At 41.6% G+C, this 26267-nt stretch overlaps 2 protein-coding genes across 27 annotated transcripts in view; both read right to left on the minus strand.

The window, feature by feature from the left end:
* The window catches only part of LOC122551385 (protein mono-ADP-ribosyltransferase PARP12-like), a 41892-nt gene extending 40014 nt beyond the window's left edge, over window positions 1-1878 (minus strand). The window contains exon 1 of the mRNA XM_043693186.2: window positions 1495-1878. Within this exon, the coding sequence (XP_043549121.2) occupies window positions 1495-1823 (329 nt within the window). The 5' untranslated portion in view covers window positions 1824-1878. The remainder of the gene's footprint in view (window positions 1-1494) is intronic.
* Window positions 1879-12584: 10706 nt separating this feature from the next.
* Window positions 12585-26267, minus strand: part of LOC122551386 (poly(rC)-binding protein 3) — a 149914-nt gene continuing 136231 nt past the window's right edge. For 16 of the 26 annotated variants that reach the window (XM_043693192.2, XM_087988836.1, XM_087988835.1 and 13 more), the window contains 4 exons: window positions 22074-22242; window positions 18278-18330; window positions 16728-16897; window positions 12585-13059 (listed from right to left, as the gene is read on the minus strand). In XM_043693192.2, the coding sequence (XP_043549127.1) occupies window positions 13023-13059; window positions 16728-16897; window positions 18278-18330; window positions 22074-22242 (429 nt within the window). In that variant the 3' untranslated portion in view covers window positions 12585-13022. Of the gene's footprint in view, window positions 13060-16727; window positions 16898-18277; window positions 18331-21568; window positions 21648-22073; window positions 22243-26267 lie in introns of those variants that run through there. The other 10 variants (XM_043693198.2, XM_043693207.2, XM_043693201.2 and 7 more) reach the window with 4 other exon arrangements.

A 26267-nucleotide genomic window follows, 5' to 3' on the forward strand; every position in this document is an offset into this window, starting at 1 on the left:
GCTGAGAGTCAGAGGGAGAAGATTTTAAAGGTGAATTGCAAAAGAGTCAATGATGACAGGAGGCAAACTTCATTCAGGGTCTGGAATGTACTGTCTGAGGGTGTGCTGGATGCTGATTAATGACAGTTTTCCATGGGTTTGGATAAGAACCCAAAGAGGAACAGCACAGGGAAATGGGAAGAGATAGATTACTTTTGCAGAGAAAATCAGCACCGATTCAACAGCCTCCAGCTGCACTGAGTAATCTATGACGCAACAAATCCTGGCTTTCAGTACAAGCTCAAAAATAAACGTCACCCAATGTTTGGGAGAAAGTGAGCTCTGCAGATGCTGGAGATTAGAATCGAGAGTGTGGTGCTGGAAAAGCACAGCAGAGGCAGCATCCATGGAGCAGGAGAATCGACGTTTCAAGTATAGGCCTTTCATCAGGAATCTGCTGTGCTGAACTTTTCCAGCACCACACTCTCGACTTCACCCAATGTCTGCGCACATCCGGTTATAGAGTCATAGAGACGTAGAAACCAGTTTAACTGCATAAACATTAGCACAGAGTTAGCTGAGAACTGAGAATGGCAACTCTGTATAGTGTCAGACCGAGTTTTACAATGGATAACACAGCTAGACATTACTGTTATTCAGGATTAGTGGTGCTGGAAGAGCACAGCAGTTCAGGCAGCATCCAAGGAGCTTCGAAATCGACGTTTCGGGCAAAAGCCCTTCATCAGGAATAAAGGCAGTGAGCCTGAAGCGTGGAGAGATAAGCTAGGGGAGGGTGGGGGTGGGGAGAAAGTAGCATAGAGTACAATAGGTGAGTGGGGGAGGGGATGAAGGTGATAGGTCAGGGAGGAGAGGGAGGAGTGGATAGGTGGAAAAGGAGATAGGCAGGTCGGACAAGTCCGGACAAGTCATGGGGACAGTGCTGAGCTGGAAGTTTGGAACTAGGGTGAGGTGGGGGAAGGGGGAATGAGGAAACTGTTGAAGTCCACATTGATGCCCTGGGGTTGAAGTGTTCCGAGGCAGAAGATGAGGCGTTCTTCCTCCAGGCGTCTGGTGGTGAGGGAGCGGCGGTGAAGGAGGCCCAGGACCTCCATGTCCTCGGCAGAGTGGGAGGGGGAGTTGAAATGTTGGGCCACGGGGCGGTGTGGTTGATTGGTGCGGGTGTCCCGGAGATGTTCCCTAAAGCGCTCTGCCAGGAGGCGCCCAGTCTCCCCAATGTAGAGGAGACCGCATCGGGAGCAACGGATACAATAAATGATATTAGTGGATGTGCAGGTAAAACTTTGATGGATGTGGAAGGCTCCTTTAGGGCCTTGGATAGAGGTGAGGGAGGAGGTGCTGGCGCAGGTTTTACAGTTCCTGCGGTGGCAGAGGAAAGTGCCAGGATGGGAGGGTGGGTTGTAGGGGGGCGTGGACCTGACCAGGTAGTCACGGAGGGAACGGTCTTTGCGGAAGGCGGAAACGGGTATTCAGCCAGAAGAGCCCACTCTCACTCACTTGTTTTTAGCTGCTCTGCAATCATCATAGATAAACCGTCGGCATAGGTGCAGTTTGTTGCAGGTCTCACAGTCCTGATTTGGGTAGTTCTTGCACAGTCTGACTGAGGTGACAGCGATGACCAAACTGCCTGGAGACCGGCTGGAACCTGCTGCTCCTGAGTCTTTTACCACAGCAAAGTGCTGAGTGTTGTACAGGACCTGGTTCATGTCCGCCCCAGAAATACCAAAACGACTGACAGCTTTCTCCAGAACGGTGTTAAAGTCTGACCAGCCCTGGCTGGCGCACAGGGTCTTGAGGATGAATTCTGTGACAGTCAGTTGTGACATTTCCCCTCCGTGAATTTTCTTTGCCCGTCGTTTCAAACGAAAGGCAACTTCAACAACTGATCACAGAAACGAAACTGAAACCAGGAATCCTACTGGCTGGCCGTCATCAGTTGTCTTTAACTGAGTCAAAAGAATTAAAACAAGTTATTAAATTTTCCTTAAATTTCAGACAGAGGTGACTTATTGTAGTGGCAGGGATCATGTTACCACTTCTGAGAATGACTAGCGGTCCCTGCTATTTGACTGCAGTGGCACCACTGCCTTGCCTGTTCAGCTGCGCCTTAATGTAAAATCTCTGGTTGTGACACCTCCTCCAGCCCTAAAGCACTTACCCGCGTTTCCCCAAATCTAGGCCGTGCTACATTCCCATTTCTGTTGCACGCGGTTCATTGCCTTACCTTCAGTTGTTCGTCCCCCAAGCCCTGGCATTTTTTCCCTCAATCTCTGTCCTTCCCGTTTGTCCTTGATAATACTGCTATGCAGCACCTTAGGGCGTTAAAGATGCTACACAAATGCACACCCTCATTGTTGGCTTGTTCTGCAACTGAATCGCTTAGTAATAATAGCTTCCTTTCAATTCTTAAGTAGAATTACTGCAATGTGTACGATATGTATCAGAAACAAACAGGCTGCTTAATTAAATTGCAAAAAACAACAAGCTGGCACCTTGGCATTTCTCATATGATACAAAAGCCATGTTCTGGTCAGTATTTTGGGAGGCGGGGGTGGGAGAAAACAAAGCACACATTAGCCGGCCACTGTTAGATGCAGCTCTATTATTAGAGTCATAAAGATGTACAGCATGGAAACAGACCCTTTGGTCCAACCTGTCCTTGCCGACCAGATATCCCAACCCTATCCAGTCCCACCTGTCAGCACCCAGCCCATATCCCTCCAAACCCCTCCTATTCATATACACATCCAAATGTCTCATAAATGTTGCAATTGTACCAGCCTTCACCACTTCCTCTGGCAGCTCATTCCATACACGTACCACCCTCTGCGTGAAAAAGTTGCCCCTTAGGTCTCTTTTATATCTTTCCCCACTCACCCTAAACCTATGCCCTCTAGTTCTGGACTCCCTGACTCCAGGGAAAAGACTTTGTCTATTTATCTTATCCATGCCCCTCATAATTTTGTAAACCTCTATAAGGTCACCCCTCAGCCTCCGATGCTCCAGAGAAAACAGCCCCAGCCTGGTCAGCCTCTCGCTGTAGCTCAAATCCTCCAACCCTGGCAACATCCTTGCAAATCTTTTCTGAACTCTCTCAAGTTTCACAACATCTTTCTGATAGGAAGGAGACTAGAATTGCACAAAATATTCCAACAGTGGCCTAACCAATATATGTTTCTGGGTCCGAGCACCTGAACACTAAAATCCATTGTGGTACTGAGGAAGGCTGTCAGATGAGATGTGAACTGAAGACACACCTGTCTGCCTGAGTGGCTAGAAAATATCCCATTGCACTACTTTGAAGTAGAGCAGGGGAATTATCCCCCAGTATTCAGCCCTTGATGGACATCACACACACAAGCAAAAAAAAATACTCTGAACATTATGTCTGCGTATTTGTGACAGTTCACGGCATGTTCTGGCTGTATTTCTGTATTGCATCAGGAAGTTCATTTTGAAAATAAAGTCAACATGAGAAATGTGACTGGCCTGTGGGGACATGCTGAGATATCCTGCAAAAGGGAAAGGGATAGGTATAGGGAATGCTGGATGACTAAAGAAATTGAGGGTTTGGTTAAGAAAAAGAAGGAAGTATATGTCAGGTATGGACAGGATAGATCAAGTGAATCCTTAGAAGAGTATAAAGGCAGTAGGAGTATACTTAAGAGGGAAATCAGGAGGGCAAAACGGGGACATGAGATAGCTTTGGCAAATAGAATTAAGGAGAATCCAAAGAGTTTTTACAAATATATTAAGGACAAAAGGGTAACTAGGGAGAGAATAGGGCCCCTTAAAGATCAGCAAGGCGGCCTTTGTGTGGAGCCACAGAAAATGAGGGAGTTACTAAATGAATATTTTGCATCAGTATTTACTGTGGAAAAGGATATGGAAGATATAGATTGTAGGGAAATAGATGGTGACATCTTGCAAAATGTTCAGATTACAGAGGAGGAAGTGCTGGATGTCTTGAAACGCACAAGATTGGATAAATCCCCAGGACCTGATCAGTTGTACCCAAGAACTCTGTGGGAAGCTAGAGAAGTGATTGCTGGGCCTCTTGCTGAGATATTTGTATCATCAATAGTCACAGGTGAGGTGCCGGAAGACTGGAGGTTGGCAAACGTGGTGCCACTGTTTAAGAAGGTGGTAAAGACAAGCCAGGGAACTATAGACCGGTGAGCCTGACCTCAGTGGTGGGCAAGTTGTTGGAGGGAATACTGAGGGACAGGATGTACATGTATTTGGAAAGGCAAGGACTGATTCAGGATAGTCAACATGGCTTTGTGCATGGGAAATCATGTCTCACAAACTTGATTGAGTTTTTTGAAGAAGTAACAAAGAAGATTGATGAGGGCAGAGCAGTAGATGTGATCTATATGGACTTCAGTAAGGTGTTCAACAAGGTCCCCCATGGGAGACTGATTAGCAAGGTTAGATCTCATGGAATGCAGGGAGAACTAGCCATTTGGATACAGAACTGGCTCAAAGGTAGAAGACAGAGGGTGATGGTGGAGAGTTGTTTTTCGGACTGGAGGCCTGTGAGTGGAGTGCTACAAGGATCGGTGCTGGGCCCTCTACTTTTTGTCATTTACATAAATGATTTGGATCCGAGCATAAGAGGTACAGTTAGTAAGTTGGCAGAAGACACCAAAATTGGAGGTGTAGTGGACAGCGAAGATGGTTACCTCAGATTACAACAGGATCTTGATCAGATGGGCCAATGGGCTGAGAAGTGGCAGATGGCATTTAATTCAGATAAATGCAAGGTGCTACATTTTGGGAAAGCAAATCTTAGCAGAACTTATACACTTAATGTTAAGGTCCTAGGGAGTGTTGCTGAACAAAGAGACCTTGGAGTGCAGGTTCATAGCTCCTTGAAAGTGGAGTTGCAGGTAGATAGGATAGTGAAGGTGGTGTTTGGTATGCTTTCCTTTATTGGTCAGACTATTGAGTACAGGAGATGGGAGGTCATGTTGCGGCTTTTTAGGACATTAGTTAGACCACTGTTGGAACATTGCGTGTAATTCTGATCTCCTTCCTATTGGAAAGATGTTGTGAAACTTGAAAGGGTTCAGAAAAGAATTACAAGAATATCTGGTCGGCATGGACAGGTTGGATCTAAGGGTCTGTTTCCATGCTGTACATCCCTATGACTCTAAGCGTCATATAAGCACAACCTTGCAATAGTGTCATAGAGTCAGAGAGATGTACAGCATGGAAACAGGGACTCCAGTTTCTCTCACAAGACAAACTTATGGAATAGATTCACCTACCGTGCCCAAACTTTGAGATACAAGATGGATTTGTATTCCAATAGTGCCCTTCACAACCCTTAGCAAAGTGTTTTTCTGCCAATTTTCTTTGAAGAGCAGCTGTTGTTGCAATGTGTATGTGCTTGAAGGCAACGAGGGATTGAAAGGCAATAGATAAATGCAAGTCTATCCATTGACAACACAGGGTGAGACAGCAGTGATTGGGAGAGGGGGGCAACATTTGAAAGAAGTCATTCTATCATGGCACAAACTTGCCAAGACTTAATAGTAACGTCGTGGGGAGTGTTGCTGAACAAAGAGACCTTGGGGTGCAGGCTCATAGTTCCTTGAAAGTAGAGTCGCAGGTAGATAGGATTGTGAAGGTGGTGCTTGGTATGCTTGTCTTTATTGGTCAGAGTATTGAGTACAGGAGTGGGAGGTCATGTTGCGGCTGTACAGAACATTGGTTAGGCCACTTTTGGAAAACTGTGTTCAATTCTGGTCTCCCTGCCATCGGAAGGGTGTTGTGAAACTTGAAAGAGTTCAGAAATGATTACAAGGATGTTGCCAGGTTTGGAGTGATTGAGCTATAGGGAGATGCTGAACAGGCTGGGCCAGTTTTCCATGGAGCGTTGAAGGTTGAGGAGTAGAAGCTTATAAAATCATAAGGGGTATAGACAGAGTAAATAGATAAGACCTTTTCCCTGTGGTGGGGTTTAAGGTGAGAGGGAAAAAAATTAAAAGGGACCTAAGGGGCAACTTTTTCACAGAGGGTGGTACATGTATGGAATGAGCTGCCAGAGGATGTGGTGGAGGCTGGTACAATTACAGCATTTAAAAGGCATTTGGATGGGTATATGAATAGGAAGGGTTTCCAGGGATATGGGCCAAATGGGACTAGATTTATTTAGGATACCTAGTCAGCATGGACAAGCTGGAGCGAAGGGTCTGTTTTCATTCTGCATCTACATCGGCAAATAATGCAAAGACTCAGGAATAATTCAACATTCAAATGCCTTGTAATTTTCAAGTACTGTAGATGGCACTATTGCACAAGATTTAAATAGCAGCCCAGGTGATTGGTCTTTTGTAGCAGTACATAGAGTGGGCCCTCTTTATTTCTCTAGGCTCATAAATATTTACCAGACAAGAGGCAGTCATTCAGCCCATTATGTCAATGCTAGTCAACATAGATTAACTACACTTTCCAAAGTGTGGTCCATAGTCAAGGAAACTGTGGTAATGCAAATAAATACTTAAATGGTTTATAAATATTGCACATTGCATAATTTTTTGGTTTAGGTCTTGCACTTTTCTCTTCAGCGATGCATAGGAACTGGAAGGTTGTCATTCTCCTTTTACATGTTTGCATTCAACTAGCTTTTTAATTCAAGATTTGTATGAGCCTCAGGTTCTGGATTACTGACCAAATGATAACATCACCACTCAGCTGCCACCTTCCCATACTTGAAAACCAATAAAAAGACGCAACATATCAATGAGGCAATGGGGAAATCCTAAGAGAGTTAGCTGAAAAGAGGTACACAAATGAGCATTCAAAAGCATGGACTTAACAGTTGGCCTGTCAAGTTTGAGGGGAATAAGGAATGAGCCAGATCACACGGTGAGCTCTCTATCCACCAGGTGAGGATAGAACATCATAGGACAATCATGGCACCTCAAAACTGAGCAAAATATAGCACTGCTTGCTCTATGAAATTGAGGTGGATGCTTGGAATACAAATTCCTCTTCAAAAGTGAATGTGATCTGATAAATTAATTACCTGTTCTTCTGATATTTCACAATGTAAACTCTTCAAAGACACGAGAGATCATCAACCTGTTTGAAATATGTGGTTACCATTTGCTTAGTCACCTGCCAAAAGAACAAAATCCCATGAAATAAAGAAAGCTAGTGCCTATCCCACCTTGTTCTTACGGAACATACAAGTTTGGAACAAGAGCAGGTCTCCAGCCCAAAACAGACAAGCATTTATATATAAGCACTTCTCACAATTTCAGGATGACCCAAACAGTTTTAAAGTCAATGAAGTACTTAGAGTCGAAAGATGCACAGCATAGAAACAGACCCTTCGGTCCACTCGTCCATGCCGACCAGATATCCCAACCCAATCTAGTCCCACCTGCCAACACTCGGACCCTATCCCTTCAAACCCTTCCTATTCCTATACCCAGATGGCTTTTAAATGCTGTAATTGTAGCAGCCTCCACCACTTCCTCCAGCAGACCATTCCACTCATGCACCACCATGTGTGTGAAAACGTTGTCCCTTAGGTCTCTCTCATCCTCTCACCCTAAATCTCTGCCCTCTGTCCTGGGGGTCGGGGAGTCCAGAACTAAAGACCATGTCATTTATCCTATCCATGAGCTTCATGATTTTATAAACTTTTATGTCACTCCTCAGCCTCAGATGCTCCAAGGAAAACAGCCCTGGCCTATTCAACCTCTCCCCATATCACAAATCCTCCAACCCTGGCAACATCCTTGTAAATCTTTTCTAAACCCTTTCAAGTCTCACAACATCTTTCCAATAGGAGACCAGAATTGCATGCAATATTCCAAAAGTGGCTTAACCAATGTCCTGTACAGCCACAACATGACCTCCCAACTCCTGTACTCAATACTCTGACCAATAAAGGAAAGCATACTAATCACCTTCTTCACTATCCTATCTACCTGCGACACCAATTTCAAGGAGCTGTGAACCTGCACTCCAAGGTCTCTTTGTTCAGCAATACTCCCTAGGACCTTAACATTAAGTGCATAAGTCCTGCTAAGATTTGCTTTCCCAAAATACAGCACCTTGCATTTATCTGAATTAAATGCCATCTGCTACTCCTCAGCCCATTGGCCCATCTGATCAAGATCCCACTGTAATCCAAGGTAACCTTCTTCACTGTCCACTGCACCTCCAATTTTGGTGTCATCTGCAAACTTACTAACTAAACCTCTTATGCTCAGTGGACCCAGCACTGATCTTTGTGGCACTCCACTGGTCACAGGCCCCCAGTCTGAAAAACAATCCTCCAACACCAGTTCTATACCCAAATGGCTAGATATCCCTGTATTCCATGAGATCTAACCTTGCTAATCAGTCTCCCATGGAGGACCTTGTCGAACGCCTTACTGAAGTCCATATAGATCACATTTACTGCTCTGCCCTCATCAATCTTCTTTGTTACTTCTTCAAAAAACTCAATCAAGTTTGTGAGACATGATTTCCCATGCACAAAGCCATGTTGACTATCCTGAATCAGTCCTTGCCTTTCCAAATACATGTACATCCTGTCCCTCAGTATTCCCTCCAACAACTTGCCCACCACCGAGGTCAGGCTCATCGGTCTATAGTTCTCTGGCTTGTATTTACCGCCCTTCTTAAACAGTGGCACCACGTTTGCCAACCTCCAGTCTTCCGGCACCTCACCTGTGACTATTGATGATACAAATATCTTAGCAAGAGGCCCAGCTATCACTTCACTAGCTTCCCACAGAGTTCTTGGGTACAACTGATCAGGTCCTGGGGATTTATCCACTCTTGTGCATTTCAAGACATCCAGGACTTCCTCTGTAATATGGACATATTTCAAGATGTCACTATCTACTTCTCTACATTCTATATCTTCCAAGTCCATTTCCACAGTAAACACTGATGCAAAATACTTGTTTTTGTATCTCCTGTCGCTCCACACAAAGGCCGCCTTGCTGACCTTTGAGGGGCACTATTCTCTCCCTAGTTACCCTTTTGTCCTTAATATATTTGTAAAAACCTGTTGGATTCTCCTTAGCTTTGGCAAATAGAGTTCTCATGTCCCCTTTTTGCCCTCCTGATTTCCCTCTTAGGTACACTCCTACTTCCTTAATACTCTAAGGATTAACTCGATCTATCCTGTCTATACCTGACATATGCTTCCTCCTTTTTCTTAACCAAACCCTCAATTTCTTTAGTCATCCAGCATTCCCTATACCTACCAGCCTTTCCTTTCAGCCATACAGGAATATACTTTCTCTAGATTGTTATCTCATTTCTGAAAGCTTGCTATTTTCCAGCTGTTTCTTTACCTGCAAACAGCTGCCTCCAATCAGCTTTCAAAAGTTCTTGCCTAATACCGTCAAAATTGGCCTTTCTCCAATTTAGAACTTCAACTTTTAGATCTGGTCTATCCTTTTCCATCATGAATTTAAAACAAATAGAATTATGGTCACTGGCCCCAAAGTGCTCCCCCACTGACACCTCAGTCACCAGTCCTGCCTTATTTCCCAAGATTAGGTCAAGTTTTGCACCTTCTCTCGTAGGTACATCCACATACTGAATCAGAAAATTGTCTTGTCCACATAAATTCCTCTCCATCTAAACCCTTCACACTATGGCAGTCCCAGTCTGTTTGGAAAGTTAAAATCCCTGACCATAACCATCCTATTATTCTTACAGATAACTGAAATTACCTTACAAGTTTGTTTCTCAATTTCCCTCTATTCGGTGGTCTATAACAATTCCAATAAGGTGATCATCTATTTCTCAGTTCCATCCAAATAACTTCCCTGGATGTATCTCCAGGAATATGGGCGGCACGGTGGCCTCACAGCGCCGGAGATCCGGGTTCAATTCCTGCCTCAGGCGACTGACTGTGTGGAGTTTGCACGTTCTCCCAGTGTCTGCGTGGGTTTCCTCCCGGTGCTCCGGTTTCCTCCCACAGTCCAAAGATGTGCAGGGTCAGGTGAATTGGCCATGCTAAATTGCCCGTAGTGTTAGGTGAGGGGTAAATGTAGGGGTATGGGTGGGTTGCGCTTCGGCGGGGCGGTGTGGGCTTGTTGGGCCGAAGGGCCTGTTTCCACACTAAGTAATCTAATCTAATCTAATATCCTCTCTCAGCACAGCTGTAATGCTATCCCTTATCAATAACGCCACTCCCCCTCCTCTCTTGCCCCTTTTTGTCCTTCCTGTAGCATTTGTATCCTGGAACATTAAGCTGCCAGTCCTATCCATCCCCGAGCCCCATTTCTGTAATTACCATGATATCCCAGTCCCATGTTCCTAACTATGCCCAGAGTTCGTCTGTCTTCTTTGTTAAACTCCTTGCATTGAAATAAATGCAGTTTAATTGATCAGTCCTACCTTGTTTTCTGCTTTGTCACTGCCTGCCCTGACTGTTTGACTTGCTTCTTTTCTCAACTGTACTGGTCTCAGACTGATCTCTTTCCCCACTATCTCCCCGAATCCCACCCCCACCTTACTAGTTTAAATCTTCGAGCAGTTCTAGCAAATATGCCTGCCTGTATATTAGTCCTCTTCCAATTCAGATGCAATCTGTCCTTCTTGTATAGGTCACTTCTACCCGAGAAGAGATTCCAATGATCCAACAAGGTGAATCCTTCTCCCATACACCAGCTCCTCAGCCATGCATTCATCTGCTCTACCCTCCTATTCCTGCCCTCACTGGCTCATAGCACCAGGAGTAATCCAGATATTACTACTCGAGGACCTCCTTTTTAAATGCCTGAAAGGAGAATAGAGAGTTCGGCAGAATTTCATCCTTTTCCCTTCCTATGTTGTTGGTTCCTATGTGGACAATGACCTCCTGCTGGTCCCTCTCCCCCTTGAAAACATTCTGCACCCTCAGACATCCTTGACCCTGGCACCAGGAAGGCAACACACCATTCTGCTTTTTCGCTGCTGGCCACAAATGTCTTCGGTGCCTCAGACTACAGTCCCCTAACAATTGATCTCTTGGAACCCGGTGTACCCCTCATTGCATTAGAGATAGTCTCAATACCAGAAACTCGGCTGTTCGTGTTACACTTCCCTGAGAATCCATCACCCCCTATGTTTTCCAAAACAGCATACTTCCTTAGAAGATTGTCATAATTTGGGAAATGCAGCAGGTACTCTGCATACCAGAGTCCAATGAAGCAATATGATTATGATTTTAAAAAAAGTATGAAATGTTGATTCCATTGTCTAAAGCATCCATCATTCAGTTTAGATTATGACTGTTCTATACCTCCACTTGCTTTTGCTCCATTTTGAGATTCAGATCAAGAATTTAGAGAATGCTAATCTTAAAAATGTCGAAGATCCTACACTAGTCTTTGTACAGAAGAGTTCCAGGCATTAAATACACTCGTAAAATGATCAATTTAACTCCTTAATGGTTAAGATTCCATTCAGTCACAGTCCCCTTTTCCGTGCATCAGATCTGGCTTGACCACTTACTTCATTCAACATTGCTTTTTTCCCCCCAAACTCAAGTCTCTTAAATAAACCCACAACCACCATCCTTCACCACACAAACTCTCCCCAAACAGATTTCCAATTTTACACCACTGGTTAGGGTGCAACATTGGTCAAAAAATTCATTCATGAGACAGGGGCATCACCGACGGGCCAGCACTTACTGCCCACCCTTGTTGCCTTCATGCTGGTGGTGATGAGCTGCCCCCTACTGCAGTCTACTTGCTATACTTTGACCCACAAATGCCCTGAAGGAATTTCAGAATTTTAACCGTGACAGTGAAGGAATAGCAATATATTTCCAAGTCAGGATGCGGAGTAGCTTGGAGGAGAACTTACAGTTGGTGCTCGTATACATCTGCCTTGTCCATCTAGATGGAAACAGTCGTGGATTTGGAAGGGATTAAGAATCTTTGGTGAATTTCTGCAGTGCATTTTGTAGATAGCACACACTGTGGAAGTGCAACCATTCAAGTCAGCTGCCCGGTCTTTGATATGTCAAGCTCAAGTGTTGTAGGGGGAGCACCCATCCAGACAAGTGAAGAGGATTCTATCATACTCTTGACTTGTGCCTTGTAGATGGTGAACAGGCTTTGGGAATTCAGGAGGAGAGTTACTCACCATAGTATTTTTAGCCTCTGACCTGCTCTTCTAGCTACTGCACATACGTTGCAAATCCAGTGGAGTTTCTAGTCAATGGTAATACCAACGATGTTGGAAGTGGGGAAATCAGTAACACCAATGAATGTCACGGGCGGAGGTCAGATCACCTGTTATTGCCTAACATTTGTGTTATGAATGTTATTTACCACTTGTCAGCCCAAGCCTGGATATTGTCCAGATCTTGTTGCATTTTGAGTATGAACTGCTTCAATACCTGAGGTGTCACAAATAGTGCTGAACGTCACTCTTTGACCCTCCTGCCTTTTCTGCACACTCCTGGTTTAGCTCGTGAATCAATAAATCATGCTATTTTGTATTGTCCTTAAAAATATTGATTTCCCCAATGAAAATCTGCAATTCAATTAAATTCACCTTGTTATGGCATGTGGTAGTACAGAAGACAGATGAAACCGGTTTAGTGATAGGTTGTATTTCAGCACATAGCAGGACATGTGCCTTCCTTTATTATAACCAAATAGAACAACTACAAATAATTGGATTACATCAAGGTTTTTTTTTTATAAAAAGAGTTTGCAATCATGTTACCAGTAATTACTGAACTAAAAAGTATACAGAGGAAATAGTCTGCAAATACATTTTTTGCAAGCAATCGTTAATTTAAATGTGGAACCGAAAACCTACATTAAAGCACGAAGCAATGGGAAAGAAGGGTCTAGCCATAAAGGATTGGAATTAGAAAAGTAGTTCAGAATAATTCCTTAAAATTTAACATTCTAAGTACTGTCTATGAGGCAAGACTGTAATATACAAATTTTACAAACAGGGTGCGATAGCAGGTTACTTGTGGTTTATGTAGGTGGGTAACATGACACAAACAGCAGAAGGAGATGAGGAAACAATTAAAGTGTGCCCATTCCAGAGACTTCAGATGTTAGCCTGGGAGAGGGAGAAACACAAAAAAACACAATTTGATCAATAAAAGTTCTGAGCGATCTTTAATTATCAGAGACAAGCAAATTCAGCATGACAGACCTATGCCAGTGTTTTTGTTTCACACAGGCTCTCTCTTACCTCACTTAATTTCAACCAAGCAGCCTATCCTTTTATTAATTTCTTTGTATGTTTAGCCAACATTCACAAATCTATTTTACTCTTGTGGCAAATTCCAAATGAAACAAAGTGTATATTGTGCTTAAAATCACAACATTCATTTCCTGAAACTCTCAAGCTACAATAATTTTGTCAATTGATTCCTTGTAAAACTGATGGGATTTTGGAATGTGGTCAGATCCAGCACCTTTTAGCAAACTGCCCAGACTATAATTTTCTGTTTAGTGAACATCCTCATGTAGCTAACAGTGGTCAGTGAAGTACGGTCAACTTAATTGTTTACTTGATACCTGTGCTATATTTACTTTTCTCATCAAGCCATCAGACAACAATGCCTGCAGATTGAAATACTTACTCTTTTGCTCAATCTTTGGGAATGGCAAACAAGTGAGCTAGTGGGCATTAGCAAAAATAACCCTTAAGTAGGCACAGCAAATGACATTTATCATGTATGTTCGTTGAGGATACTGGAGTGTGTGGAGCTTCTGAAAAGTTAAAATTAAGTACTCAGTTTTTAATCTTAGAAAAAAAGTGCTTTTCTTCCCCTCTGATTCAGGTACAGGTATTGATTAATTCTGCCCTCAGCCCTTAATCAATCCCTCACCATCAATTCTCTAAAGCTGGCCACTTATGATTTTATAATTTAGGATTCTATTCAGGATTCTATTTTCCTAAGTCAGTCTCTACTCATTATGTTGTTAAAGTTCTAAAGGGATAATGAAAAAAGCAAAAGCTGTCTTCAATGCTGATCATTTGAAAATTGAGACACGGGCACATGGAGCATAAAACCCAAATGATGTTTTAAATGTTGCTTTAATGCTTGAAAGTGAACTAGCTAAACAGTGAGTAACAACAGATTCTGAAGACACCAATGAACAAGGAACCTAAGCAGATCAGCACCTAAGCAGATCAGCACTCTCTCGTGAGAAGAAGAAAAGCATAGCCAACTCCCATTCCTAGACGTGATGGTACAGAGAACACCGAACGGAGAATTCACTACAAAGGTATACAGGAAAGCCACACACACAGACCAAGTCCTAAACTATGAAAGTAACCACCCCAACACACACAAACGAAGCTGCATCAGGACACTATTCAAAAGGGCCACAACACACTGCAGTACACCAGAACTGCAAAAAGAAGAGGAGGAACACCTATACAAGGTATTCGCCAAAAACGGATACCCGCGCAACTTCATCAACAGATGCCGAAGAGAAAGACCACGGAACGAGGACATACCACAACCAAAAGGACTAGCCACACTACCATACATCAGGAGCATCTCGGAACTGACAGCCAGACTACTGCAACCCCTAGGACTCATAACGGCACACAAACCATTAGCCACGCTCAGACAACAACTCACCAGAACGAAGGACCCGATACCCAACATGAGCAAAACTAATGTAGTGTACAAAATACCATGCAAGGACTGCACAAAACACTATATAGGACAAACAGGAAGACAGCTAACAATCCGCATACATGAACATCAACTAGCCGCGAAACGACACGACCAGCTATCCTTAGTAGCCAGACACGCAGACAACAAGCAACATGAATTCGACTGGACAACACTACTATCATAGGGCAAGCCAGACAGAGAACAGCCAGGGAATTCCTAGAGGCATGGCATTCATCCACAAACTCCATCAACAAACACATCGACCAGGACCCAATATACCAACCACTACAGCGGACAGCTGAAACTGACAACCGGAAGCGGCAGGGACAGACCACTATAAACACCGGAGGAAACATCAAAGAAGCGCTTCGCAGGAGGCTCCCAAGCACGTCGCCTAGCCAGGGGACGAAACGTTTGCAACAAAAACTTCCAGCTCGGCAAACAGAACCACAGCAACGAACACCCGAGCTACAAATCTTCTCACAAATTATATTGTCTTATTGAACACTTTTCCATCTCCAACCTGAAATCAGTTGTCCAGCAATCTAACTGCAACTGAACCAATATTAGTGCAAGTTTAGCAAAGCACTAGTGTTTGCACCATGGTCCTATTTATAAAAATAAAGATTGCAGCACTTCCAATTTGCATATACACCCTTTTAAAAACTTGAGGTTTAGTAAAAATCCTCTCCTTAACTCTCCCTCAGTATGAATATGCTCATTTCTCACTAGACAAACATATTTGCCTGACCTAATCTCATTATGTTCCCTTGCAAGTCACACATCCCTTTCATTGTACTCCCAATTTTCATATTTTATACAAATTTGAAACTATGTCCCCATATCCAAATCTAGAGCTATATTCCTGACAATGGCACTACGGATATTACTGATATACATTGGAAAAAATGCAACTACTATTCTCTTATCTAAGTTTCTATTTATGCTGCTACATTCACTGGTTTCACTAAAACATTGCATTGATTAAATCTTGCCAATTTTTCCCCTCATTTTTTTAAAACTGTAAAGTGACAGTACATGCTTAATGAAAATCTGCAGTGATGACAGCACAGTACAAAGCTACAGTTAATTCATTTATAGGTAAACAGTTATTGTTAGGTCCTGATTTATTCAATTCTACCACAGTAGATCGGCAAAAGTAAATGTGTTTCTGACATCAAGGAACAACAGATTGTTTAGGAGAGTTGAGCAGACAAATTAACTTCATGGCAAGTGATTTGACTCTGATAGGTCGTGCTTAATGCACCAATTTTCTCTTCCATCAACCACATGCATTCTAAATGAATTTGTACTGCCATAAAATAGGGAATTTACAATACCATCAGGTTAACAAAATATGCGAAAATGGCACTTTGGTTTTAAGCTGGATGTGTACAAAGTACTTGAAAAATTTTGCATTCCAAATGCAAAAAATTTGCAAACTACTATCTGGTGTTGTAAACTGGAGTGAACGTGGGTACAAAATTGCTTTCCCTTACAGCATCACATTTGTATAAAGGCCAGATTAAACAGAATTAAGCTGATAACTCATTATAGATAATGTCTTCAATTTCACCTGTACAAATTACTAAGTAGATAGTATTTCCTGTTCTACCTTTTCACAATGAAATCAATGTCTGAACTGTGATAATCGCTGTTATAGCACCATCAAGTGGGTACAGCAATATCAGACAATACTTGAATCTAATTCATTGCTACTTCATTACATCTTTCTTCCCGGTGGTTTCCCATTGTATTTCACCTACATATGGACATTCCAGTCTCCCTCCATTGTAAGACTGGAAAGACAACAAACAGTTTTAAGATAGCACATCACAGCTACATACTGAAGTTGAGGAGCATGTTAGAAAGAAGAAAAAAATCTGTCCTTTCAGAAAGAGTCCTAAAAATTCTGCACAACTATAAACATTATCTGAATTTATATAACTATTAGCAATTATACAGATTTTACTCTGAGTTTGGAGCAATATTTGCTTTTGCAATTGCACTGTTTTTGCTCTGGTGCTAATGAAGCTCCATAATAATTTGAATCTCCTTCCCACCCCAATGCTCGGTGGAATTCTCTTACCTTGCATTAATGAGGTACTGTGCAAGGCTTATGTTGGCAGGGGATCCAGTAATAGTAATCTGGCGTTCCGTTGAGCCTTCGGCTGCATTAGCTATTTTAATCTGAGCCCCAGACATTTGTCTGATCTCATTGATTTTGCTGCCTTGTCTGCCGATTATACATCCTATTAGCTGGAAAGAAATTTGGGAAAAAAACTAAATGAAACAATTAACTAATAAAGTGTACAATAATGAATATAGATTAAAGCTGTGAGAATGAGAAGATAGAAGCAGAAGCATTTCAGCTGAATACTTATTTTCTTGCTTATATTGAAGGATTGCTAATGGCCATTTGCTTCTTCCTTGCTGGCTAGCCCACATATACTTGGAAAGTTCTTCTTTAAAACCGAGTCCTACACTCAACACTAAGTTTTTACTGAAAATTAACTTTCACATGTGCAATAGTCATTCCTAATTAAATTTAGTTTGCTTGCTCGTAAGACCAAACTTTGGAAAAGTGTTGAAAACATCAGATTACTTAAACCAAGATAATGGGAAAGGATGATGATTTCCACACTAAAAGCACAAGCGATTTAAGGCACTTAGTGATGTGGACATTTAGGTGGAAAGTTATCCAATGGCAATCTTAACCAGTCAAATATACTGGAAGCAATAAAGAAATAATACTGCATTGTTTGACCAAATTTCTCAGCACAGCTAGCCAGAGTTATATTATCGACTTATTGTTACAAAGTGTTTCGAAGCATCAAAACACAAAAAAACTTTGTAAAATTCTTCATTTTTGATGTACAAATATAAATGAGCAAATCAGCAGTTCAGAGGCACTTATTAATCTGTAGCTTGGAAAAAATATTTTCCATGGTGTAAGAAGTTATCATAAACATAACTTACAAGAAGCTTCTAGAGTGTGATGCAGATATGGAACTTGTGATCACATGAATAAAGATATACAAGGACAAGGTAGTTAAGAAAATTAGAGAGAAAGAGATTGAAGAGGTAGTAAGTAAACAGTTATAATGCATGCTTAACCAGCAAAACCCCATTTTGCACAAAAGTTAAAAAAAGGCAAAATTTTACACTATGTGGATCAACTTTTCTAATTTACTTAACCTTCACTGCTCAGAAATTGCATTACATCACCTCAAATGGGAAATTGCAGCCTACAGAACTAACATGCCATTTATGCAATAAGTTCAAATTATCTTCCTGATGCTTGAGCAGAATAATAGAAAGGCAGAATCTACTTTAATGTAGAAAGATCAGCAAACATTTTAGATTTAAAATTATTGGAACGTGGATATTTAACATTAAATTATTTGATTCCTTAGCAATTAATATAATTTACTTTTGCTTTTTCTCCAAGTCTCTTAGAAGTGAGCTGAGTCTGCAGAACCCTTCTGTTGGTCACTTACAGATTGAGTAGGTTTGGGATAATGCATTTTGAAAGGGAAGAAATAGGAATAAGTCATGATCTTGGAGATTGTAAAACTTGTGTCTTGATTCCAATCAGGATTTCCAAAATAGTGCCTTTACCCAAAGGAAATAACTTACATCATTGGGAATGGTGAGTTCATGAGTACTGGCCGGGGGATTGGCATCCAAACCTAAGTAAATGTGAGAATATGTTATTAGCAATGGACTACATGCATGAAACAAACAATGCAATCCCCTCTCCTTGCACATGAATGAGAGGCTCAGTGTCACAAAGGCAGATTTGTCCCAGATCTCTCATTGTCAAGTTGATCACTGACCAGTTTCTCTTGCTATATATACAAACCAGACCCTCATTCTCATGATCTTCACAAAAGTACATAGCACTGCAGTGGACACGATTGTTTATTGGATTTAAAGATTAGAAAGGGCATGAACAGAAAATTTGTTAAGATGGCCAATTTATCATACTTACATTTTGAAAGAGGTTTGAGTGGCTAGTACAGGGGCAGACTGGCACATGAAAAATTTCATGACCACTTCCAATGCAGATCCTTGGTTGATGCAAAGGCACTTACATCAGAATTGCTTCTTTCAAAAGGTCCAGCAAAAAGCTAAAGATTTTTTTTAAAGTAGTTATGTCAAGAATTGCTGAGACAGAAGCAAAGCTTCATTACACTTCCACAGGCATCAATTTAATTACACAGCAGTAGATACAGGGGTCCACAAGTCCTATGTGCCATCCAGCACATTAGTAACTAATGAATTGTTTAGTGCCTCCTGTGACAGAAGCAGATCCATCTAATTATAAAATCAGATCTACAAGTAAAACTGGAGGGAGGTCAGTTGCTGGGTTTTACTTGTAATGGAAACTCTGGCTACCGTTTGTTAGATTTTCCAAAATCCATTTGGATCAGGTCTCCAATGAAATAATATATAGAGAATTGCCTGGAGTTAAACGTTAGCTTTAAAGCAGATTGATCAACTTTGCATTTTTTGTTGAGTTTCTCCATGTTAAAATAAAAACAGTTGTCTCACAACTAATACTGTTGACATAAATGGTTTCTTTTAAAATTAGGATCATATAGTTCAGTCTGTTGAACTCATACGCTGAACTCCAATGGTGCTTCTACCCACCTGACCTCAATTTGGGAACATGTTCAAATGCGATACTTTAAGCTGGGCTTAAAGTAAAACAATATTTTGCTCTCGAGATCTATTTAATATGCAAGATTGAGTAAAGCTTTACTGCCCAATAGGACTTGCTTTGGGTTTCTCAAAAAGCAACTGGCAATTGGATTGAAGTATTTGTTTACATTGCAAATCCTCTCCTACTTCCAATAAAGTAAATTGCTCATCTTAGATCTGGTACTTTTAATATATAATGTTGAAAATTGACAAGTTTTGATTTATGAGAATGAAGACCTGCTTGTGGAAGATGCCTTTTGGATCAGCACAAAGCATGTTAGGAGAAAGCCAACTTGTCAAATCATTATTTCCCTGTGCATCTGAATTAATTAAAACATTGGAAATTCAAGTTGCATCATTTTTGACTTTGATTCCCGTGGATTCCCAAATACACAACAGATAAGGTAGTTAAGAAGGTGACAGGCAAAATTTAATGTGAATGACCATAATGAAAAAGGACTAATTATCCAAGCTATAAAGCCAAATATAAAGTCAGTACTTATCTGGCTTCTGACAGTGTCATGTCATCTAGCCATTAGCTTATTCTATGTAAATTATAATTTACAGTGATCCCAATGGGTCTTTGCTGAAGTTTGGAGATTAGACTCAGTTACTGCAGAATTATAATATTACAAAAATCATAACACCCTTTTAAAAAGGATGCAGATAAATATTTGACATTGAAATATTTACAAGAGAACGAGGAAAGGCCAGCCCAATGAGGCTAAGATGATAGCTCTTTAACAATAGGCACAGGTGCATTGGGCCAAAAAGATTGCTCACCATACTGAAGGGCAACTAGGCATGAGCACGGACATCTGGCCATGTCAGTGACATGCAAATCCCGTAAATGAATTATCAATCACTGTTTTCATTATGATAAGTGTATGTTTACCACCTAGAGTCACATAGATGGCCAGCACAGGAAGAGACCCTTCGGTCCAACTGGCCAACCAGATATCCTAAATTAATCTAGTCCCATTTGCCAGCATTTGGCCCATATCCCTCTAAACCCTTCCTATTCATATACCCATCCAAATGTCTTTTAAATGCTGTAATTGTACTAGCCTCCACCACTTCCTCTGGCAGCTCATTCCATACATGTACCCCCTCTGCATGAAAAAGTTGCCCCTTAGGTCTTTTAAATCTTTCCCCTCTCACCCTAAACCTATGCCCTCTAGCTCTGGACTCACCCACCCAGGAAAAATACTGTGGGTATTTACCCTATCGATGCTCATGATTTTATAAACATCTAAGGACACCCCTCAAGCCTCTGACGCTCCAGTCAAAACAGTCCCAGCCCATCCAGCTTCTCCATATATTTCAAACCTTCCAACCCCGGCAACATTCTTGTAAATCTTTTCCGAACTGTTTCACAACATCCTTCCTGTAAGGAGGCGGCCAGAATTGGGCACAATATTCCAAAAGTGGTCCACCTAATGTCCTGTACAGTTGCAACATGACCTACCTCCCAACCCCTATACTTGTACAATTGATGGTTTTAAGATATTACATTTACTGGAAATTCTCGATATGGAAAACATCTTCGCTGAGCAAAGATTCTGGCTATCAAAGCACAATCAGCTACTTGTCTTTACTACAAAACCTTTGCAAACCAAATACCCAGCTAAATATGAGAGACGCAATCAGTTGTTTTTATTTGACTACTCTTTCGCACTTGACAGACTGCATTCATAAGTGAGACATGTAGAATTTGTGAAAATCATTAGAAATGCGTGCAGCTGTCTTTCCACAAGCTGCAAATTAGCCTCAGAATCGGCCATTTATGTTTGTTTATAAATTAAGAGTTTAAACCATTTACGAAATGAAGGCAAACTTTCTGATCTTTTAAATTCTATCAATAAAAATAAATATCCTGTTATTGGTGCAATTTTACATACATGGAACAGTAAAATCAATAATCCCGCATCTTGAGGCTAGAAGTAGCAAAGATAATTTTAGATTGATAATTTAACTGAGGCATTATGAGAAACTGATTCACAAAATCTATACATTCACATTATTTCATAAAGTTACAGATAGAAAATGAGAAATTAATTTAACTTAAATTACAAGTTCAATGAGTTAAGAAACTTAAACCTTGAAGCACTGAATATACATCAATTCCAATTTATTTTAAAAACTATGAGAGAAAGAGAAAAGAGAGTAGAGAAAACAGAGGTGCCAAGAAAAGGAGCTGAATAGGGCACTGTGGGTACGTACCAGGGAAACCAGGGGTGGTCTGCCCAAGGGGAGTAAAGGGGGTATGCTGCATAGCCAACTGATGAAGCTTGGTCAACTGCTGGGGGTAGGAGGGGAAATTAGAACTAACTGATTACTGTACAATAAACACAAACACTACTTTTAGAAACAAAAAAAAAAAGGCAGTAAACAATGAACCATGCAGCAACATGGCAAACATTTAATTTGATGGAAAATAAGATATTTTTTAAAATTGCAAACTTTCTGGGTCCCACCCTTTCTTAATGTCTCTCCATATCAAAGGATCTGATTGGGAAGACTGGTACAAGTAAATGGGAATTTCTCCTGGCAGACAAGAGGAAGTGAAGGCTCACCCTCAGCTCTGTGAGCCAGCCAGAAAGTTGCTGAGGTCTTTCTGAAAGTGGAGGTCAGCAAGCCAGGTTTCATCTGGTGCCTTATCTGAGAGCTACCGATACCTGCATGACAAGAGACAGGAGAATCAGCCTCAGTTGGGACTCAAACATACCCCAGGTTCCTGATTCTTCGTTACAGTTTTTTAATTCGATTTTTCCTCTCAAGGACTCTGGTCTCCATGCAGGTTCCTTCAGCTGGGAGGATGGGTGAGTAAGCTGCGGACTTCTCCACATGGTCGACGCCAGTGTCGCTTTATACTCAGCCGACAGGAGGCATGCATCCTGTGGAGCAAGATGGCCAGTGTCAGAGTTGCGACGCTCCCATACCATGAGACATCCTGCCTTGCTGTCTGACTGAGAATTGAAGGACCTCATGTTGGTGCCGCAAGATTAGAGCATCCAATATCGCTGACAAAGGAATTCATCAGAAAGGTAGCTGTAGGACTGGAGTTTTAGGTAGCACTGCGACTCAAAGCCACAACAGAAGAAGCACTTTAACCATTCAAAATGGACATGTTGCTTATTTTACCATGATGTGGTAAAATTTCAGGGCCTAAATGCATGATCAGAAGTTTAATACCACTGATTACCAAGCACAACTGCGCAGTTAGGAAAGTAACTCTCATTCGTGTTACAAAGAGAAAGGAATAGAACAGATACTGAAACTTAACTGAACTTGCAGAGCTGGCTGTGTGGGCCCCAACCTCATCACTCTTAAATCAAGGTGATACAATATTTCTATTAGATTTGAGATGCTTACAACATGTTATGACAAGAGGATCCAATGTTTTAAATGTTGCTCATGATGTCTTATCCTTTTGATATGGGGATGGGAAGGAATCTAGGGGTGGACTCTGGGTACAGCAAAGGATTACAGGACATATTTCAACATCACTAGGAAGCAATTTGAAATACAATTTGACCATGACTTTTCAGGCTAGTTTCATATGCATAAATTTCAAAGCCTTTGTAGAATTTCAGGTTCTACTCATGTTTAACCAGCTGTGTTTAAAATAAATGTGTAGTGTGTGAAGTGTGGCTAAAAGAAGCAAATTTTACTAAAATATAGTAAACCCCCTCAGGCCAAATGCTATCTTTTTGCTTGAAGTATTTTTAAGTTAGCAAGTTAGATGTGACAAACAATTTTACTGATAGCATCAATTAATAGGCACAAGTAGGGGAGCACTTTGGGGTCAGTGATCATAATTCTATTAATTTTCACATAGTTATGAAAAAGACCTAATCTAAAAGTTAACTTTAAATTGAAGGAAGGCAGATTTGGACTGTATTAGGCAAGAACTTTCAAAAGCTGATTGGGAGAGGCTATTTGCAAGGAAAGGGACGAGTGAAAAGTGGGAAGCCTTGAGAGTTCAGAGACAGTATGTTCCTGTTCATGTGAAGGGCATTTGTCAGGTATAGACAGATAGTATTGAGTGAATCCCTAGAGATGTAGGACTATACTCGAGGGATATCAGGAGAGCAAAAAGGGGCCATGAGATGGCTTTGGCAAATAAGGTTAAAGAGAATCCAGAGAGATTCTACAAATACATTAAAAAGGAACAAAGAGTATGAGAAAGAGATTAGGATCCCTTAAAGATCAACAAGTCCTTCTGCATGTGGAACCACCAGAAGTGGATGAGATACTAAACAAGTATCTTGCATCAGTACTTAGTGAAAACTATAGAAGCTAGAGAATTTGGGGATATAAATAGCAACATCTTGAAAAGTGCCCATATTACAGAAGAGATGCTGCTGGATGTCTTAAAATGCATAACGTGGATTAAATCCCTAGTACCTTATCAGGTTTATCACAGAACTTTCTGGGAACCTAGGAAAGTGATTGCTGGGCCCCTTGCTGAGCTGTTTGCATGACTGATAGCCACAGGTGAGGTGCTGGAAGACTGGAGGTTATCTAATGTGGTGCCATTGTTTAAACAACGTGGCAAGGAAAAGCCCAGGGACTACAGATCGACGAGACTGACTCTAGTGGTGGATAAGTTGCTGGGGGGAGGATCCTGAAGGACAGGATTTACATGCATTTGGAAAGGCAAGGACTGATTAGAGAGAGTCAACATAACTTTGTATGTGGGAAATAGTGTCTCACCAGCTTGTTCGAGTTTCTGAAGAGACAACGATGACTGAAGTTAGAGCAGTAGACATTGTCTGTGTGGACTTCAGTAAGGCGCTAGCCAAGGTTCCACATGGTAAACTGGTTAGCAAGGCCAAACCATATGGAATCTAGGAGGAGCTAGCCAAGTGAATACAAAATTGGCTCGAAGATAGAAGAGGGGCTGGAGGAAGGCTGTTTTTTGGATTGGAGGTATGTGACCAGTGGTGTGCCGCAAGGATCGGTGCTGGGAGCACTGCTTTTTGTTATTTATATAAATGATTGGGATGTTAACATGAGGTATCATTAGTAAGTTTGAAGAGGACACAGAAATTGGTGGTATGGGGACAGTAAAGGAAATTCTCAGAGCACAACAGGACCTTTGTCAGATGAGCCAATGGGTCAAGCTGCGGCAGATGAAGTTTAATTTAGAAAAATGTGAGGTGTTGCATTTTGTTAAGGCAAATCAGGTCAGGACTTGTACAGTTAATGGTAGGGCTCTGGAGAGTGTTGCTGAACAAAGAATTGGGATGCAGATATTTAGTTCCTTGAAAATGGACTCGCAGGTAGACAGCATTGTGAAGGTGGCATTTAGCACACTTGCTTTCATTGGTCAGTACATAGAGTCTGGGAGTTAGGATGTCAGATTGCAGCTATCCAGGACATTGGTTAGGTCACTTTTAAAATACTGCATACAATTCTGGCCTCCCTGCTATAGGAAATATGTTGTCAAACTTAAAAGGGTACAGATTATATTTACAAGGACGTTGCCAGGATTAGAGGGTTTGAGCTATAGGGAGAGGCTAAATAGGTTGGGGCTTTTTCCCCCTGTAGCGTTGGTCGCTGAGGGATGACATGATAAGGGTTTATTAAATCAAGAGAGGCACAGGCAGGATGAATTGCCAAGGGCTTTTTCCCCAGGGGCACCTTTTACATGCAGAGGGTGGTGCATATATGCATGCAACAAGGTTCCAGAGGAAGTGGAGGCTGGTACAAACAACATGGTGGCTCAGTGGTTAGCACTGCTGTCTCACAGCACCAGGGTCCCAGGTTCGATTCCAGCCTTGGGCGACTGTGTGGAGTTTGCACATTCTCCCAGTGTCTGCGTGGGTTTCCTCTGGGTGCTCTGGTTTCCTCCCACAGTCCAAACGATGTGCAGGCTAGATGAATTGGCCATACTAAATTATCCATAGTGTTACTGACATTAGTCAGAGGGAAATAGGTCTCGGTGGGTTACTCTTCGGAGGGTCGGTGTGGATTTGTTGGGCTGAAGGGCCTGTTTCCACACTGTAGGAAATCTAATCTAATCTAATCACAACATTTAAAAAGGCATCTGGATGGGTATATGAATAGGAAGGATTTCGGAGGATATGGGAAAATGGGACTAGACTGATTTAGAATATCTGGTCAGTATAGGCAAGATGGACTGAAGGGTGTTTCCATACTGTATAACTATGACTCTAAGTTCCCAGCATCACATACAATTCTAGGGATGTTTTTATTTGCAATGCAGTGTCAAAAAATCCCTTAATGATAGCATCCACGTTAGTCATAGCTTACATCATCATCATCAGGTACTGTGCAAAGCTCTTGTGGAACACACAAGCTGATGAGAGAATGAACAGATTTGTGAAGGAGTTCATGAAACTAAGGCAAGAAACATATCTAATGTTAGACAAAAAAGAATGTTTATTGAAGTCTCTATCGACTTCCAGATAGAATTCAACAAGGTTTCACTTAAGGAACTACAGTTAAACAGGAATTGTAGGGAACTGCAAAGTCATCCACTTTGGACTGAACAAGATAAATCTGAGTAATAGCGAACAGTTAGGAATGTAGAGAGATGAAGGTTCCCTTTATCTAGGTTGCTAAGACTAGTCAGATTCTGGAAAAAAGGGAATATTAGCTATTATAACAAGCGCCCTATAATAGAATGAGAAATTTATGATAACTATATAAAGTTCTGGCTAGATTTTTATTTGCTATGCCATGAGCAGCTCTGGGCACTACATCGTAAAAGTGCATATTGGTTTAGGGGGCACAGCAGCACAGGTTCACCAGTATGCTATTAAGCCACCAAGCATTCGATTTGAGGACAGATTATAAAAATTAAGCTATGACCTCTGATAAATGTCACCTGGTGATCTGATGTAGTGTTATACAATTTTGTCAGGAATTTATGGGGTAGCTAGAAACTTGA

The sequence above is a fragment of the Chiloscyllium plagiosum genome, unplaced genomic scaffold, assembly GCF_037043375.1.
Source record: "Chiloscyllium plagiosum isolate Xiang-an unplaced genomic scaffold, Cpla_swu_hap1 HiC_scaffold_7, whole genome shotgun sequence".
NCBI lineage: Eukaryota > Metazoa > Chordata > Chondrichthyes > Orectolobiformes > Hemiscylliidae > Chiloscyllium > Chiloscyllium plagiosum.